We start from the raw sequence: 20,192 nt of genomic DNA on the forward strand, positions 1-20,192 counted from the left end.
GCTTCAGCCCCACGGGGACAAAGCCCACAGAGAGGAGACCCCTCTATGCTGCATCAAAGGTTTCCGATCCCAGCGGAGCACAAACCACCCTGCAGAACAGACTGCACAGCGGTTACAGGCCAGCGCACAGCAGGAGTTAGAAAGTCACAGTGAGGTTGACGAGCAAAGCGGTGCCCACGCCCAAGGCAGGGTGGGGAGGCCTGTCCGCGTGGGAAAATCCTGAAGGGGTGGGAAGAATGAGGACCCCGGCAGTGTCATGGTCATGCGCTCACTCCAGAGTTCCTTAGAAACACCTGCTACTGTTTCTTCATCAAAGTCTGCTCTGGAGTGGAGCTACCTAAAAGGAAAGGAAAAGCATGGCTGTCACCTGGTCCATTTAAGAGCTAAAGTGCAAATGGAGGGCTGTCCTGCTCAAGAGCCTTGATTTCTTGTCTTCTCTCATCCACGTCACTTTATTTGGAGATGAGCAGTCTCTGGTTTTCCTTGCTTGATTTTGCCCATCTCTCCTGCTCATCTCTGACACTCTCACCCTCCAAAGGCACGTTTCCTACACACCGCCCTTAAGAAAGGTGTCGTCCCTGTCTCTCAACTGCCACTAAAAGGCGAAGTTATCAGGTGACAGCAGGATTCTAAAAGCCCTGGTAATTTCTGCATCTCTCTTGAGAAGAAAGAGCTAAAGGATCAGGTCTCACAAGTTAGCCCAGAATGGAGGGTCATGGCGGAAGCACCTGAGCGAAGAGCCAAGCTGCTGGACAGGCTGACAATGCAGAGGGCCAGCCTGTCATCATGACCTCGGGCCACGTTCCTTGGGCACAAGTCCCCAGCCCACCCCCCAAGCCTGACATAGATAAATCTATGGACCTCAGACGTAGGTGTACAGAGATAGATATGGTTAGAGATGGGGGGGGGGGGGGGGGGAGGGGAGAGGAAGGGAGGGGAGGGGGGGAGGGGAGGGGAGGGGGGAGGGGAGGGGAGGGGAGGGGGGGGAAGAGGAGGTTACACCCACAGGGCGGAGTCAACATATGAACCAAAGCAGGACATGCGACATATAGACAGACTTGCGGACAAATGGTGAACACCAGTCACGGCCTCCACGAGGCCCTGACAAATGCTGAAATCTAAACAACTGTGACAAGGCTGTGACCTGGACAAGCACCTGAGGACCGAGGCTCCGGGCCGGGCTCTGGGCACCTGCGCTCGTGCACTTACTTCCGCACCTGTGAGAGGAGGACAGAGGCTGGGCTGCCCGACCACCCCGTGACACAGGAGGGCAGGGCGTAACCTCAGCACCAGGACCGCCCAGTGGCTGTGCTCTGAGGACCACGGCCTCCGGCCGCGCTTACCATCCAGCTCACACACACGCCTAAGCCGAGTGAATGACAAGGACCCGAGTGAAGGTGCCACAGCAAAGCAGCCCTGAGAAAATGGGGACTGGGGACAACCCGCTGATGGGCGAATCGCCCCTCCTGCAAGGGCACGTGTCCGCCTGCCCACCGCAGTGATGGGACTGCATCCCTCTGAGACGCCACAGAGGCCCATAGCAGTGACACGCAGTCCAGACGTGCCCCGGCCGTGCCCTAACTCCTCACCAAGTCCCCCGGCCCCACAGGCCTCCACCACGGCCTCTGCCTGGCCGGCCCCAGAGGCCCTCGGCCTTATACCCTCGGTTGGAGGCCTGCTCCTCCCGGGGAAGGCCGCTGTTCAATACGCCCGCCCAAGAAAATGACTCCACACCCGGACTGCACCAAAAACAGGGCAGGGAGAGGGGCAGCTTCACTGTCTCACCCAACGCCCTGGGGCAGCATCTGCCAACACAACAGGAGGGGGAGGGCGCTGCGGGGGAACCGCCAGTGAGGGTCTCAGAGCGCACCCCACCAGCCGAGCCCACGGCTCAGGGCGAGCTGGAGCGAGGGGCCCAGGGCTCAGTCCTGGGGTGTGTCTCGCTAACAGGGGAGCAGGTGCTGACTGCACGCTGCAGCACATTCGTCCCCAAGTGAAACTGCCGGTGACACCTCTCACCGCATCAAAGCGAGCCCCGAGCTTGCCGCCCGCGAGCCTTCCTGGGCACGTGCCGAGCGCTTGTCTGGACAGCAGTCTGGCGACGCCTTTGTCCCTGGATCTGAGCGCTGTCATCTGCTCTCATCAGACTTTCCAGTCTCAAAGCTCCCATCTGACCAGATAAGAAGGGAGAGAGTCCTCCGAGGCCCACAGGCCTGCCTGAACTGCAGAGGGACGGGGACACCAGGCCTGCGCGTCAGGGACACGTGTCTCCCAGCCCCAGGGCTCGCTGGCCACACTCGGTCTTGTGGGACAAGCGTCAGTCTGCTCTGGACACTCCCTCTTCCTTCGCAGGCCGGGAGGGGAACAAACACTGTTTAGAGCGAAGCGTCCACAGTTCAGTGGCCCGAGCAGGGACCCACTACCCGGGCTGGGCTGAGAGGACAGTGGCTACAGAGCACGAGCTGAGGCTGGCCCGTCTGGCAGAGAAAATGAACCTCAATGCAGCTGCTGGGTTAGATTCAACCCAAACACTCCCCTCCCTCACTTTCGGGGGGGTGGACACACCTCTAAGGGGGGAAATGAGGAAGAAGGGTTGGTACTGCCCCGAGCCGCTAACAAAGCTGCTCTGCCAACCAGGCAGCATTCCAGAGAACGGCAGTGGTGCTGTAACCACGAAATCGTCCTCCGTCCTGGGTCTCCCTCCTGCCGTTCCGAGTAGCAGAGCAGGTTCTAATGGGAGCGGACGACGTGTCAGTCAGAGAGGACGCTCACTTCACCCAATGAGCACAGACAAGCTGTCCCCGTCCTTGCGTCTCACCTCCTCCTGTTCAGGGCACTGCCAGAGCCCACGGGGCAAGCCCAGCCACTCACCGAGGGCAGGAGTCAGGATTTCACCAGTAAGGACCATGCAGACGGGAACCCCACCGTGTCTCTGCCCTGCGCCCGCCCACAGGGAACGGGTGGAAGGAGGACGCTGAGTGAGAACCAGAGCCCAGGACACACGCAGTGGCCTGGAGGTACTGACACCAGTACCCCACGAGATGCCAGCAGCACAGAGGGAGAAGAGGGAGACAGCCGGGGCTGGGGTCCTGGCTCTGACAACTAGTAGCTTCAAGGCTTTGACCAACTTATTTCATCTCTTTGTGCCTCAGCTTGCTGATTTGCAAGATGGGTAGCGATCAAACAACAAGAAAAGTTCTTTCAGAGCTCCCGGCTAAGTGCTAATAAAGGTCGGCTGCCACCGCCACTGTCACAACTAACACCACCTGTCTGTCCAGCTCCTTGCGACAACAGAATGGCTGACTGCAATAAACCACCATTTAGCCTCCTGAAATCAGAACTGAGAGCAAGGATGGGATCTCACACAGCTCCACATTCCAGAGCCTGCGACCCCGAGCGATTTCATACATCTGCAGAATGAACTCTGTGCAAGCAGACCAGAAGACAGGGAGCCCATGCGGACTTTTAAGAACCAAAGTCACCACCGATTCTGAAAAGGCTTGGCTGCTCAGAGCATGGCTGCACAACTCTGTGAGTTCACCACAAGTCACTGAATTATACACGTGAAAAGGGAGGTAGGTCCCTTAGGCAGGTGGGGAGGTAGGGAGGTCCACAGGCAGGTAGGTGGGTAGGCAGGCGGGTAGGCAGGTAGGCAGGCAGGCAGGCAGGCAGGTAGGCAGGCAGGTAGGCAGGCAGGCAGGCAGGTAGGTAGGCAGACAGGTAAGTAGGCAGGTGGGTAGGCAGGTAGGTAGGCAGGCAGGCAGGTAGGCAGACAGGCAGGTAGGCAGACAGGCAGGTAGGCAGGTGAATAGCCTGGCCAATCGATCGATGATCTCTAACAGGTCAGGCAGAACACACAAGCAGCGGACGGGAGGAGCGGTTTACTCTCCCCTTTCGATCACAACCCCGCTCGGTCCCGGCGAGCAGCACGCTCAGTACTCTGTACTTACGTCCTTGACACGAAACACCTAAAGCCTCCACTACGAGAAACTCTCATCCTGAGCAGGTTTCTGTTCAGTCAGATAAGCCTCAACTTTGTGTCATGTGGAGAGAAGCCACCAAGCTGCTCTCTGCCCTGGCTGGGGACGGCTGGCCAGGGCCTTTGCAGGCCCGCCCCTCGGGCTTCTGAGGTGTGGGGTCCGGGCTCCTCAGTTACCGAGAAGGACAGCAGGGAGGCCAGGCCACAGGCGCGCACACACCGATCGCGAGAGCACAGCTCCCTTCAGAGGACGTGTCTCTCCTCATAATTACGTTCATTGTAATTAGCTCTCTCCTCCTCCACAATTCTTCTGCCCTGACACTTGTGCAGTCCTCTGGCTTCTGTTCAATGCCATTTCCCACTGCTATGGGCACCCCAGTTCCCTCTCCACTGGGCCCCAGAAACAGGGTGCTTAGCCACCTGCGGGCCCAGGTAAGGGCACCTGTGCGCTCTACTTCCATTGATTGACCGACCCTGAATCTTCAGAACAGCATTAATCTCTACTATTCAGCCCGGAAATAAACTTACCGGTGATAGATACTTCATTTTTTCCTCGTAATTCATTCACCCTTAAGGTAAAGTCTCATAAGTAATTAAATTGATTTTCCTTTCTGTTTGGGACAGATCTGTTTAGAACAGCAAAGTCACAGAAAGCACGATGTCTGGGCAGGAAGTCTCTGGGAGGCCGACGGTTTCCTGACAAGCTGCTGGAAGAGCACCCCCGGGGTGAAGCTGCTGGGCTGCACAGGTTCTATGCACAGGGGTTTGCAGGCACCCTCCGGACCCCGCGCGGCTCTTAACTTCAGTGTGTCGGAACTTCACTGCTCAGCTCTGATTACTGAAGCAAAACCTTAGACGGCTGACATCAAGGGCACAGCTAAGCGGCCGAAATGGGGGAACCAGAGTCGCCATTCCTAGTTACCAACAACAGAGTCCTCGAAACGTCCCCAAAGAAATAAACAGCAGTGGTGAAACTTGGGGCCTTCAGGAGTCAAGAAGCATCTTTATAAAGAATGGAAAAAACACCTCAAGACAAAGTGAAGACAAAAAAGTCACACACACAAAGATGGCTCCATTACTGGTACTTCATGGGGACAGCAGGCAGGGCAGCCCGGTTTCCAAACGAAGGACGACGAACCGTGGCATGTGGGCTTCTCCCAGGCCTGGTCCACCCTGCGGGAAGGCCCATGACCCTGACCGTGTGTCAGCTTAATGAGCTTCGCGTCCTTTAAAGGTTAAACATACACACAGCGTTGTTTTTATGTATGGGCATTTCTGGAGTGGGCATTTCTGCTAAAACAATTAACTCCAGGTCTCATTTCCTTCCCGGGAGAGGGAAGAAGAGAAAGGCGCCACCTTCCAGGTCCAGGTAGTTCAAGCCAACTTACCACAGCACCAGTTTTGAAATTTGAAAAGCCAGCTGGCTACCAGCCAAGCACACAGCCCCGGCCGGCGAGCACGTGGCCCACTGGAGCCCGCTCCATCCAGCCGAGCACCAACTCCCAGGGGCTCCGAGTCCGCCAGCCGTCAGCCCCTGCCTGCCCTGAATTCAGAAGGCATGTGAGCTCTCTCGGCCGTGCACGGACTGGGAAACAAGACCCGGGACCATCAGTGCTTTCAGGAGTCCGGCCACAGCAGAGGTGGTGCAGAGCTCCTTCCGTCCGTCTGTCACTGACTTGCACTGACTCAAACCCCCATTTCTACAAGGCTCTCAGACACCCCAGCGGACCACCAAGATACTCCTCACTGGCAGCACAAGAACCCAGAGCATTCCAGGAAAAATCACCGTCTGTCATCTGAATCCAACAGGACCTTTTCATTTTTATGTAATTTAAGTCATCTGACAAATAATTTATAGAATGAAGACTAAAGTGAGGGTGAAGAACACCTTTGTTAGAAACTCCCCCCACCTTTTCCTGGTTACAGGGTCATCTCTGGAGGTTCCCAGTGTGTCAGGACTTCTGGTTCTTCTGGCACTAACTTTGTAGAAACCATCAATTCTAGATTTCACATATGTTTCTCCTAAGTTTCAACTTGTCACCTCTAGCTCTTCTATTTGTTTTCAGAATGCAGTCCTTTGGGAATTGTGGCATACGATTTGGATGCAGCGAGGGCAGCCACCGTCTCTGCTGCAGAATTGCAAAGGGTTTTCAGACGTGGGAACACCAGTGATGCTGATGGAGCGAGCCAGTGCTTTTTCATTTCTACATCTTCCTCTTCACCCCTTCCAATGGTCGCCTCTTGAACACACACCTGCTTCCAGCACTGACCGTTTATCTCCAAGTTGGAGCCACAGCACCATGAGAGATGAAAGAATGCTGCCACGCATCTTCTTAGCAGAAGGGATGGACCATGTTCTTGTCACAAAACACTATGGGATGAAGTCTTCCCTGTTGAATGACTACTTGGATGAGGAATGAGTTTCCTTCACATCCTGAGAACTGTCCTTCCCTCGCTGATGCCTGAGTTTGAGAAAATTCATCGAAGGTATTGTCAGCTGAAGACTCAGTGAGAAGCTGCTTATATAACCAGTTTCACCATCGTCGTTAGTATCTCCAGAGCAGCTCCCATCTCACTTTCTAATCTAACAGGCCAAAGTCTTCCTCTGCCAGTTTTCCTCTCTTTGTCGTTACGAGTGCAAAATAAAGAATTCTAAATTCTCTACTGTTTTCAACAAAAGCTTAAAAAAATAAAAACAAACAAAACGATGACAAAAGTGTCCCCAGATTTCTTTCATATTTTCTTGAAAGGTAATGGACTCATTTAGAAAACACAGTAAGGAAACTGAAGGATCGTGTAAGAGGGATGGTTTGTTTCACTGTTAAACAATTCTCCTAGACCAGGGGTGTCCAAACTTTTTTCAACGTTTTTTACCAAGGGCCATATGCGGTAAAATACACAAACAGCCGGGCCACTCACTCGAGGTGAAGTACGTATTGCCTCACCTGGTTTATTTAAGTAAACTAAACATATTTTTGGAATTTGCTTTGGGCCAATTAACAATGGATCGCGGGCCGCAGTGTGGACACCCCTGGCCTAGATGACCCAACTCTTTCATAAAATCTCGTTTCAGTCTTATTTTTTTTAACCATAGTTAGAAATAATTGATGAGTAATGATAAAAATAATTCCTAGGAAAGTAAAATTGCAAAATGTCTTAAGACACAGAAAAAAGTTAAGATCATTAAGATCTGACAATATACCTTATAAAAAGGTCCAACAAACCTCTATGGTAGTTATAAGATAGAATGAATCTTATTCTATTTTGTAAAAATAAGTCGATTTTCTCCTTGATCTTTGAAGAATAGAATGAAAGTCATCCAGGGAAGCTCTTTATTACCGAAAGTTCTTCTATTCCTAGTTTGTTGAGTGTTTTTATCATGAAAGGGTGTAGAATGCTGTCAAATGCTTTTACTGCATCAACTGAAATAATTATGTGGTTTTTGTCCATTATTCTGTTAATATAGTGTATTACACTCATGGATGTTGATATATTAAACCAACCTTGCATTCCTGGGATAAACCCCATTTGTCATGCATAATCCTTTTACTCTGTTGTTACATTCAGTTTGCTAGTATTTCATTGAAAATTGTTACATTTATCTTCACACGAGATATTAGTCTGTGGTTTTCTTTCTTTGTGATGTCATTGTGTTGTTTTGGTATCAAGATAATTCTGGCCTCGTAGAATTAACCGAAAATTGTTCCTTCCATTCTATTTTTAGAAGAGTCTGTGAAAGAGTGGTGTTCTTTGTTAAATGTTTGGTAGACTTCAGCAGTGAAGTCATCTGGTCCTAGGCTTTTGTTTGTGGAAAGTTTTTAAATTATTAAATCAACCTCTTATACATCTTGCTCTTATATACGAGGTCAGACAATTAAGTTTATAAACTCATCCTAGAAAAAGCGCTACACACCTCATTGCTGAATATCACTACAGTCACCTTTGAAGTATTCCCCTTGGGAAGCTATGCACTGACGCCAGCACCTAATCCACCCTTCAAAGCAATTTTGGAACTCTTTTTCTGGAATGGCCACCAGAGCTGTAGTCATATTACCCTTGATGTCCTGAATGTCATCAAAATGTCTTCCTTTCAATATTTCCTCTGTCTTCAGATAAAGAAAGAAGTCACTGGGGGTCAGATCAGGTGAGTAGGGAGGGTGTTCCAATACAGTTCTTTGTTTACTGGCTAAAAACTCCCTCACAGACAGTGCTGTGTGAGCTAGTGCATTGTTGTGATGCAAGGGCCATGAATTTTTGGCAAAAAGCTCAGGTCATCTAACTTTTTCACACAGCCTTTTCAGCACTTCCAAATAGTAAACTTGGTTAACTAACTGTCCAGTTGGTACAAATTCATAATAAATAATCCCTCTGATATCAAAAAAGGTTAGCAACGTTGTTGCAGTGAGTTCATAAACTTAATTGTCAGACCTCGTATATCCATATAAATACTGATATGGATAGGTTAATATATACATATATAAATACATATATCGAAAGAGATTTATTTTAAGGAATAGGCTCACACAATTATGGAGATTGGCAAGTCTGAATTTTGTAGGACAAGCCAGCAGGCTGGAAACTCAGGCAGGGTTTCTATGTCTTAACGAGAATTTCTTCTTCCTCAGGAAATCTCAGTTTTCATTCTTAAGGCCTTCAACTGATTAGATGAGGCCCACCCACATTGTGCAGGGTAACTTGCTTTACTCAAAAACTACTAATTTAAATGTTAATCACGTGTAAAATATACCATCACAGCAGTATCTAGACTAGTGGTTGACCAAACAAGTGGGCACCAGAGCTTCATCAAGTTGATACAAAATTAATCATCACAGATAATTTGTGTCTTACTAGGAATATCTCCATTTCATCTACATTATCTAATTTGGAGAGCTGTCCATAGCATTCCATCAATGCTGTTGATTTCAGTAATTTGAGTCTTCTCTCTTTCCCTCCTAGGTTGGTCTAGCTAAAGGTCTGTCAATTTTGTTGACAGCTTTGAAGAACCAACTTCAGTTTGGATGCATTTTTCTGTCGTTTTTCTCTTCTCTGTTTCATTACTTCTGTTCTCGTCTTTATTTCTTTCCAGCTGTCTGTTTTGGGTTCAGTTTGTCCTTCCTTTCTAGTTTCTGAACTTGAAAAGTTACTGATGTGAGATTTTTTTTTTAATACAACTATGAATTTCCCTTGGAGCACTGCTTTAGCTGCATCCCCTAAGGTTTGGTGTGCTTCATTTTCACTTTCATTCACATCAAAGTCGTTTCTCATCTTCCTTAGAATTTCTTCTCTGACACATTGCTTATTTATGGTTGTGTTTTGAAATTTTCACATACATGTGCATTTCTTCAACTGTCCTGTTATTTATATCTAACTTAATGTCACTGTGGTCAGAAAACACGCTTTGCACGACTTCCATATTTTCAAATGTACTCAGGCTTGTTTTATGGCCTAGCAAGCATATAGTCTGTCCTGGAGACTGTTCCACATGAACTTGAGAAGAAAATGTACCCTGCTGCTGTTGGACGCAGCGCTCTGCAGACGTCCGTTCAGTCTAGCAGGTTTTCAATTTGTTTATTTAGTCTTTTTCTAGATCTTTGTTGATCTTCTGCCTAGCTTTCCTACCTGTTATTGGAAGTATTGTGTTACGACAACTTTGGAAAATGCTAATATATTAAACAAAAAGCAGTATTAAAATGTGCATGTAGGGCTGGCCCGGTAGCTCAGGTGGTTGGAGTGCTGTGCTCCTAACGCTGAGGTCACCTGTTCAAATCCCACATGGGCCAGTGAGCTGCGCCCTCTACAGCTAAGATTGTGAATAACTGCTCTCCCTGGAGCTGGGCTGCCGTGAGCAGCCGGAGGTTGGCTGCCGTGGGCTGCCGTGTGCTGCTGTGGGCTATCGTGTGCTACCAGGAGCTGCTGGTGGCCAGCGTGAGCAGCCGGCAGCCAGCGAGAGCTGCCGTGAGCCACTATGAGTGGCCGACTGCCTCAGCCGGGGAGCGCAAGGCTCATAACACCAGCATGGGCTGGGGAGCTGTGTCCTACACAACTAGACTGAGAAACATGGGGTTCGGGGCGGGCGGAAGAAGGGGGAAAAAAACGTACATGCAAAGTATGATTGCTACCACGTGAAAAAAGTGCATTGACAAAAGGCCAGAAGGAAACTAGCAAAATGCTCCAGTGACAGCTTCTGGGATGCACAGCTCTCCTGTTACTGAATTTGCCAATAATAAGTCCATTTCTTTCCATCACGATGTTTGGAAACAGAAAATACGGCCACATAATCTCCAGCTCTGATCCACTAGCATTCCCAGGGCCCTCTGCTCTCCGCTTTCCCCACAAGGAACTAGAACTGCACAGGAAACCGCTGGACTCCAACGCGCTGGTCTCTACCTCTCGTGCTTCTGAGATTAACTGTGGACCACAACGCGTGTACGTGAGGGACGAGGAACGCTCAAGGGAGCCACGCATTCAGCAGCCCTGGGTCATGAAACACACGGAAAAACAACGTGCGATGAGGTGAAAGCTAAATGCCAACAAGGACAGTCAAAACAATTTCTAAAAACTGTAATTTGTCAATGAGAACCTGGCGGCAGCTCTTGTCTCGCTTCCGGTCCCTCGAAGCCCAATTTGTTCCGATAATGGGAACGGGCGAGAGAATGACTGTGCTGCGAACACTGGGCTCCCAGCAAATGTCCCGCTTTATTTGTCCTGTGTGTCCCGGCTGCTTGCGGGCTTTATGGCCTCGGCCTACCGCACACGGAGTACGGCTCCAGCACACGGCCATCTCCACAAACTGCAAGCGAAAATGTCGTCTCTGGGCAAAATTAACGTGTTTAAAAACAACCTATGCTCTTGAGATTCTGACTTCCACACAGGACTATAAAAATAAATATTCTTAACGTCTGGAAGTAAATGCATTATTCCAGTCCCATTCCATATTTGCCTCTAAGAGTAATTACTTTAAGAGGAAAGGACCTGAAATCACATCACTCACAGCTTACACATGCCCATGAGAAGCAGCTGTAAAACACCCCTCATCTTCCCCAACAGTCACTGTCCTGCCTCCCGAGTGGCCCCAGCACATTCAGTCATCCTGCTGTGGGTCCAAAGTGCCCTGTCAGAACTGTTTCTAGATTTACATAGCACAGGGGAGGCAGAGGACAAAGCGGGGGGGAGGCTTCTGGTTTTTCACTTTGCTGAAAACACTTAAACTGAAATATAATCCTCTGCTGAAATTGTGCGATTCAAGGTGACAGAATAATGGTTCTTAATTTTAAATCAAATTTAACATTGTTAAAAGGAATGTGTTTGAAAAATACAGGCTTTACTTAAAAATTACACCATGCCTGGGGGTAAAAACAAACAAAACCTAACACAATCCAGCAACAGTGGAATGGTTTCATGAATTATGCTACATTAGCTGAGCAGAACACTGTGTGCAGGAGGTAGAGATGATCTTTACAAAGGTCTCCTAATAATGCAGGAAAAGCTTGTGCTACGAGGTTAAGTGGGGAAAAGCACAAAACAGAATTTCATACATACTATGCTCTCAACTACGTAAATAAAATGCAGGGGGTGATGAAAGACCTCGAGGAAAGACACCAGAACAGCTGTTCTCTGAGTGCCAGAGTGGGCCTGCACCCCGTCTCCTGACGGGTGCACACACAGGCCCCCATGCAGAGGACAGGCGGCAAAAGGCCGCGCAGGCTCAAGGCCGAGCAGGCCTTCCTCCCAGGCCGAATCTGGATGCTGGGACCCACGTGCTCTTAGAGAGAGAGGAACACACTGAAGCGGATTCTCTTTCCAGCCAGCAGCCCGGAGAAGAGGCCCAGGCTGGCTCAGAGGTCTGGCCACGGGCAGGACAGGTGGCGACGGCTCACCACAGGGTCACCTGAAAGGCTGCTACCATGAGTCCATTCCGAGGCACCAGAATGGAGCCCAAGTAGATGCAAGACTGTCACCAAGCCCTTCCACAGGAAGGGTGAGGATGGGATGGAGCATGGGGGCCTCTCCCCAGCCCCCCCTGCATGGCGGGCAGAAAGGCTCGTAATGAAAGGAACGGCTGCGGAGAGAAGAGACGTAAGTAAATGTGTTCTTCTCAGCAGTGGGACTGTCCAGCCCTTCAGACAGTCTAAAGTTTCCAATTTCTCCATACTGAGCAAGTATTTCCATTAGAAAAGCCATGTGGCCCAATTGTACAACAAACACGCACCTTCAGCAGGATCCTGCTCGACACGGGGCGTGCACACTGAGCTTCCCTGTGCAAAGCGTGACACACACGAGGATGCAGGCAAATCGGAAGGAACCCCCCTGCATGGCTGGCAGGAATGTGACACGGTACAGCCGCTCTGGAAAATAGCTGGCAGCTCCTCAAACGGTTACAGAGTTTCATGTGACCCAGTGATTCCACTCCTGCGAGTTTCCCCAAAAATAAGATCTAGTCAGACAATCAGCTCTAATGCATCTTAGCATCATTATTCATAATCACCGAAAAGGAGAAAGAACCCAAATGTCCATCAATGGGTAACTAGAATATGGTATGTCCATATAAGGAAATGTTATTTGGCCCTAAAAGGGACTGAAGTGCTGGTAATTTAATGCTACAACAACGATGGCCCTTGAAAACATCACACTAAGTCTCGAAAGACCCCATACTGTATGATGCCGCTTATAGGAACGTCCAGAAGAGGCAAACTTACAGAGACGGAAAGGAGATTCGTGATTGCCAGGGGCTGGCAGGGGAGGGGTGGAGTGGAAAGGGGAGGGACCACTATTGGGCAGGTACACGATTTCTTTTCAGGATGATGGAAATATTCCAGAATTAAACTATGGCGATGGTTACACTGCTGGGTGAAAATTCTAAAAACCACTGAATTTTTCACTCCAAGTGGGTGAATTTTATGACATGTAAATTATATCTCAATAAAGCTATTCTTTAAGTAGTACCAGGAACTTGGGTGGAGGCCAGGAGCGGGTGGGAAAACAGGAAACCAGGACAACCAGACACTGACAACCCCTGAAGCCAGATGAGGTGCCTGGGGCCGCACCACACCATCCTGCTCACTTCTAGGTGAAAACTTTCCGTAATAAAAAGTTCTTTCAAGTAAAGGTGCGAGGGTGGGTAAAATGGGGGAGGGGTCAAAAGGTACAAACTTCCAGTAAAATACATAAGTCTGGGAGGTGTGATGTACAGCATGGCAACTACAGTTAATGTTACTGTTTTATATATTTAAAAGTTGGTAAGAGGATAGATCTTGAAAGTTCTCATCACAGGAAAAAAATGTGTAATTATGTATGGTGACAGAGGTTAGCTGGTGATCATTTTATAATGTATACAACTATCAAATCAGTATGCTGTACACCTGAAACTAATATAATGTTGTGTCAATTATGCCTCAATAAAAAAATAAAGTCATTAAAGCTGTGAGAGGCCTGTGGCCCATCTCTCCACCCTTCCGCATGCACGACTCCCGTCCTGCCATTCCTGCAGAAAGGGCACTCGCTCTGTCACAGCGGATTTGCCACCATCCTCTCCCGTCTCTGGCAGGTCACCACTAACGTGCACACTGCCAAACCCTTTGGCAATTTCCAGGTGGCAGCACTGATCTCTCCTTGAAAGTGTCCCCTTCATTTTGGTGACACCTTTTTCCTGCTTGTAGAACCACTGCTCCGCTTCCTTCCTATGACCCACCATGGTTCCCCTTGGGGACACACATGGCCGTCCTTCCCCGTCTCCTCTGCTCTAGGAGACGCGCTCTTCCAGCCCCCCTTGCAGCCAGGGGTGGAGGGGGTCAATGAGGGAAAGTGGGGAAGGCGTATGAAAATGGGCACACTCCGCTGACGTGCCCGCTGACGTGCCCGCTGACGTGCCCGCTGACGTGCCCGCTGACGTGCCCGCTGACGTGCCCGCTGGCGTGCCCGCTGACGTGCCCGCTGACGTGCCCGCTGACGTGCCCGCTGACGTGCCCGCTGACGTGCCCGCTGGCGTGCCCGCTGGCGTGCCCGCTGACGTGCCCGCTGACGTGCCCGCTGACGTGCCCGCTGACGTGCCCGCTGACGTGCCCTCTGGCCTCTGCCCTGCACACCTCTCTTTCCATACCTAGAACCAGACCCGCAGGAGGCACACAGACCTGCCATTTTATGTGCAGGAAAGCCACAGGCTGAGACAGTGAAAGGACACAATACAACTATGTGTCAAAAGCAACAACTCCAGGACACTCAGCATGTGTGACACGTGGCTCTAAGCTCACTTGGGCCTCACAGAACCAAGGAGACAGGGCTGTTTCATCCCCAAGCCCAGGTCCATGAATGCAGCTGGTGGGGGCCGAGCCCGGTTTGAATCCAGGCGGTCGGGCTGCGTGCAGAGCTGTGTCTCTAGCCTCAGGGTCCATAGTGACCCACCCCAGCAGTGCAGGCGCCTGAACGACTGACGCCAGACTCCTTCACAGACAGCCACACCCCTCCAGGCAGTACGGCCACAGTTCTGTCCTCGAACCTAATTCAGCCAAGCCTGGGAGAGGCCGGACACCCAGCAATCACAGGACCGGCCCTCGCCCTCTGCACGGTCCTCACTCCCAGGACGGTCCCCACTCCCAGGACGACCAGCTCCGTCCCACTGGCATCCTACTCACTGGCATCCAGCCGTCTCTCTGGACAAGCGCCACGCTCACGTCCCTTGGCCCCATCTTGCCATCATCCCAGCAAACACATTCCGATCGCCTGGGTCTCACGACGGAACTCGGTGGCAGTCACGAAGACAAACTTATTTACCACATTAATTAAATGGTCTATTTAACATGGAATATCAATTCTCTAATCACATCTCAGTTGAACTTCTTGTTTCAATTAACAACTCTGAAGCCCACTGACAGCGGTCCTGCTCTTCCAGGGCCATTAAGAACGTTTTCATTCTCTGTCACAGGAGGGGCTGAGAAGCAGAAAGGGAAAGGCTCTGGGGAGCCGGCCTCTCCCCAGCTTCAGTGATAACCAGGGAGTGAGCAGCACAGGCCCTCATTAGTTGCTTAGCAATGAAAAGCCCTCCTATGAAATCCTAAGTGGAAACAAAGTGTGAGAGAGGTTGCAACACAATGCACTGAATCCACGTTCTTGGCCTGGCGGAAACCCAGTCTCCCCAACCGCAGTGACAGGCCCCCAAGGCCGACTGGGGACTTTCCTGGCTAAAAACACACGAACACCATGTCGGGAAGGCTCAGATGATGACACATTAAAACTTAGCTTTAAATAAAACATCACAACTAAAGAGCAAAGCCCAGTCTTTGGGATTTATTTTTTATTCACAGATGGATTAAAAAGTAGATCCCTTGCTTATATTACCAGAATATTTTAAACGTAAAGTATGTTCAAAACAGAGAAAGATATATTACAGTTGGCTGCTGTAACACAAATGGAAGGGAAAACAGGCGGTAAAGAGAAGCAGCATAACCCAACCTAAACCTCCATTAAACCAATTACTTTGCATGTAATTAATATTCCCATAAAGTGAAATGTTACCAGTGTATCAAAAGCAGTAAGGTGATGAAATGCTGCCGAAATGCAATTAAAGGAGATTGTTTCTACCGTGTAAGCAAAACATTCAACTAATATTCTATAACCTTAACCTCAGCCATTTAAATCCAAACCATTAAAGCCCGAGCTCAGACGGCCATTAGAATGAAACTACACTCCCCAAATATACATTATACTTCTCCTCAGACATTAAAAACAAGATATTAATAACAATAACTGTGTCTCAGTGACTTCAGCAGTTGAGCACATGATGCAAAGACGTTTTAAAGCTGGCACCAGTGAGGACACTATTCTCCTCCGCTGTTAGCCATCGTTAACGACATTAAACTTGGCGGCCGTTGTCAGTGTTGGTACAACTCTGCACACTGAGGCCGCTGATGTTCATGGTCAATGTTGTGAGAAGGAGAAGCAGGACGTGCTCTTACCTATGTGCTCGCAAATGAAGACGACAAAGAAAGGAGTGACCAGGTCATTTATCCCCTGCACATATCCACTGGCGGGGTGACGGATCGCCCAGATGAACAGTATCCTTTCAAAAATCTGAAAGAAAAGTGAACAAACAAGCGGTGAAGCAAAAAGCAAACATATCAGAAACTTTAAAATGCGTTCTTTTATTTAAAATACATAGTATCAATAGTTTTCACTGTCGCTAACATTAAAATACAAATATAAATAATCAGTTGCTGCTTAACTTTTTCATAAAATTCCAATTATTTTATTTTTTTTATGACACACAAGCAGCAATACACACTATTTCCCCAACCCCTGGGCTCCGTGCCTCCACACGAGCTGGCTCTGACACGAGATGCTCTCTGCCCCTCCAGGCCCCTTGGGTACTGAGTGCACATGGCTGCCTGGCACCTGGTCTAAGGGCGAACATTCCTGGGGGCAGGGGGGAGGGAGAAGGGAAGGGGAGGGAGGGAGCGACAGGTTAGTAGAGGGATGGGGAGGTGGGTGGATGGATGGGTGGATGGACTAGCTGTCACCTGCTAAACCAACGGATGTACAGACGGACGGACGGACGGACGGCTACATGGATGCATGGACAGAAGAGCGGGTGAATGGACGAACGGGTAGATGGCTGGAAGGAAGGACGGATGGGAGGGTAGGTAGGTGGGTGGATGGATGGATGGATGGAGGCTCTGAATTTCCCTCATAAGGTAAAGACACTTTTTCTTCTAATTGAGAGATAACTGACATACAGCATTATGTTAGTTCTAGGTGTACAATGTAATGATTCAATGTTTGTATATATTGTGAAATGATCACCACAATATGTCTAGCTGCCATCCGTCACCACACGTTATCATTTCTTTTCTTGTGATGACTTTTAAGACCCCAGCAGCTCTCAAACAGGCAATACAGTCCCACAGCTGTGGTCACCATGCTGTACGTCACACCCCAGAACTTACTACTTTTATTTTGACCCACTTCACGCACCCACCCTCCAGAACTGACAAACACCAGTCTGTTTTCTGTACCTCTGAGCTCAGGCGTTTTTTGTTCTTTTTTTAAACATGTTTTCTAACCACTAAGAAGTAGGCACCGTCCGGGAAACACACGCAGCGCCTTCTTCCCACCACCACACTCTCCCCGGCCACGACCGTGGGGGCGACGGCAGCCTTTTACCCGCCTGGCGAAGCTCACGTCCCGTGGACCGTCACTCAGGCCGCCCGCCCGCTCTGCTCCGTCTTTGCTCAGACAGGTGGTTAGTTCACGGAGGTGCACACAGTTCCACCACGCGGACCCCCTGCGCGAAGCCCGGCTGAAAGACCCCGCACGGCCCCGCCCCCAATGGGGCCCAGTCCACAGCACAGCACCCTGGCCTCCCCTGGGGGTCCCTGCCTCGCGGTCCCCCACCCGCACCCCGACCCAGCACCATGTTCTAACAGCAGGCGTCTCTGCCCGCCAGGCTGTCACCTGCTAGCAGGACCGCTGCCTAGAAAGCCTTCCCTCCCTTCCTTCCCGAGCTTTCAGATTCACTTCAGGCGCTGCCCCTCAGGGAGGCTGCTACCAAAGGCTCCCTCCCCACCAGTCCTGCTTTGTGAACATGGACCCCTTGTCCCCGGGGCAGTGCCCTACAGAGCCTTCCTGCGGCCCTAGGGGTTCACCCACCGGCTCCCGCCTGGCTGTGGGCTCCCTGCTGCCCCTGGGCCTCCCGCCACCAAGGCTGGCAGTGCAGGTTTGCCCAGAGCTGAGGGCGGATTACATCCTTCCCAAACAAGCCACCCTCGCAAAGGCCATTGTGTTTGTCCCCAAGGAGGGCAGTCCCTTCCTGCGAGGGCCCACATCCCTAACTACCACTGAGCTGTAGTGTGGACACCCCCCACCCCCAGTCAGCACCAAGTCCGGCGTTTACAGAGGGGCCTGCGCCTAGGGCCCACAGCCGCCCACAGCATCCGCTGTGCTTTTCCGAAGGAACAAAAACGTCAGGCGGGCACCTCCCCCCACGCAGCACCGGTAACCGCGGGCACCCGGTAAGTACCTGCTGAAGAATAACACTCGTGCGGATATATCCGTACACATTTTTCATTTTAAATCAACAGCTTTCTAGCGAGAACTGAATATGTTAAACATGACCGAAAGACCAAACTCACTCAGCAATGCGGCCCCATTAAGCATTTCTCGCGTGTAAACACTGAGCGGTGGATGACGCCCCAGCATCAGGCACGTCACCCCCGCTGAAGCTGGATGCCGGGCTCGCAGCCAGCGCGGGGACACCTCGGTTGGCTAAGAGGACAGACGAGGAGGCAGGTAACCCTCTCTCTGGGGCCCCAGCCTCTCAGCCACGAGGCAGAAACACAGCAGCCATGGCCCTGCTGGGTCACCTGGCCACCAGCAAAGCCCCAGAGACAGTGGCAATTTGGTACAGATGCCTTTGCCAGCTTGACCCAGGGAGGCTCCCTGCCTGTGTGGGTCTCAGGAAGGAGTGTTTTGTGATTCCCGGGCCACGGAAGGTCTGAGAACGCTGCCAGGGAGACCGGGCTGGCGTGGGCTCCTGGCTCAGTCCACGCAGACTTCTCTGAGCCCAGAGCAAGCCGAGCTAGGTGCCACCTGAGCCTCCCCTGGGGCAGCTGAAGTGGGCACTCTGTGGACGAGGATGAAGAAGGCAGTGAGGAGGTGGCCACGCCTCAGGCAGCAAACACACGAGCACTTGGACAGCGCTGTTTACAGGACAGCACAGGAGCTGAGCATTGCCTTCTGATCCCCGTCCGAGCCGCTGAGCAGGCTTCAGCCTCCCCCGCCTTCCAGAAGCTCAGGGCCAGCCCAGACATTAATGCTCTTAAAAGAGTGTATTTATATTGCTTTGGGGGGAAATTGAGCAGCCAGACTTCCTATTAATTAAGGAAAGCGATCACTCAGTTCAAGTTATTTAGATTTCACTCTGCTTGGTCACTCTCAATAACCTGAAAAGTACACTTTTAAGACTTTAATCCTAGCAACATGTAAATATAAAGGGACAGGTAGTTCAAACATAAAACAAAAATGGCTTTTAAAGATGCAGGCCAGCTGAAGTGGTGAAAAGAGTATGTCCCGTGGAGGGTTAGTGACACGCGGCGCAGAGCCTGGCTCTCCCACCTCGGAGAAGCACGCTGTGGGGCCATGGCGCCCTGAGCCAGTCCTGAGACTCGTGGAGAAAGCTGTGACTCCTGAATGCCACGGGCACTGAGGCGGCCTCCAAAGACAGCCGGCTTCAGCCCCTCCTCCAGGTCCACTGCCACCAGCCGAGTGGCTGTCGTCCCACGGGTAGTCCGCTGTGACAGTCTCCTAGCTGGTCTCCCCGAGCAGCCCCTGGACTCCACATCCCACAGAGCAGCAGAGGGAGCTGCTCAACCGTAAAGGACATCAGGTCACAAAGGCTGTCCCTGTGGCTTCCCAGGACATAAGGACACAGTGCCGGCTGCTGGCCACAACCGCAAGGTGCTGGGCCTGCCGCCCCCTTCCTCACGCCATCACCTCCACGGGTCCTCTCACCAGACCCACCACTGTGTCCCTACCTCAGGGCCTTGGCAGGCTCTTCGGCCTGGGATGCCCGGCTCCCACACTTCCTCTGGCTCCCATGATTCTAGAACAAGAGCTTGTTCAAAGGCCACCTCCTGAGAGACCGACACCTCCCTTTATCACCCCATCTCGAACAGCACCCCTCTTCCACGCCTGCGGCTCTTCCCTGGATGAAGGGTCTTCCTCCATCTCACTCACTGGGGTGCTCTTGGTCCTGGCATGTCACAGGCATGGAGGAGAACTCTGGAACCCTCTGAATGGAGGCTGAATGGAGGTGCACATGACTCAGGTCCCCTCGGCCCCTCATTTTGAGCCTCCCTTTCCTGTTCCCTGAGCTCCGCATCACCGGGAGCACCGGGACGTCCCGTTCAGCTGCTCACTCGGACAGACAGCGCCTGGCTGTCTGCTGCATTTCTGACCAGCTTTTCCCATTGTTTCTCTATCAAGTGACGTTCCAGACCTGGTCCTCAGAGGCCAACCCGTCTGGACCTCAGGCCCCTCCCTGCTGAGAGGGGACGCGGACTGAGGGGAGGGTGGGAGGCCTCGGAGAGAGGTCGACAGGGTTGTGAAGGACGAGAAGGACTTGTCCTGAAGGAAGGAGAGGAGAGAACCCCGACACCGGCAAGGCCAGCAGGGCGGCGCAGAGCTGGAACCTCGTACGTGCGGCTGAGAGTGAGCGGTCACGTTC

At 51.2% G+C, this 20,192-nt stretch overlaps 1 protein-coding gene across 1 annotated transcript in view; it reads right to left on the reverse strand.

Moving 5' to 3' along the window:
• TBC1D22A (TBC1 domain family member 22A) overlaps window positions 1-20,192 on the reverse strand; it is a 273,044-nt gene that overhangs the window by 147,925 nt on the left and 104,927 nt on the right. The window contains exon 8 of the mRNA XM_074326597.2: window positions 15,928-16,042. Within this exon, the coding sequence (XP_074182698.1) occupies window positions 15,928-16,042 (115 nt within the window). The remainder of the gene's footprint in view (window positions 1-15,927; window positions 16,043-20,192) is intronic.

Source organism: Rhinolophus sinicus, chromosome 1 (genome assembly GCF_057876585.1).
Source record: "Rhinolophus sinicus isolate RSI-liver-muscle chromosome 1, RSI-T2T, whole genome shotgun sequence".
Taxonomy (NCBI): Eukaryota; Metazoa; Chordata; class Mammalia; order Chiroptera; family Rhinolophidae; genus Rhinolophus; species Rhinolophus sinicus.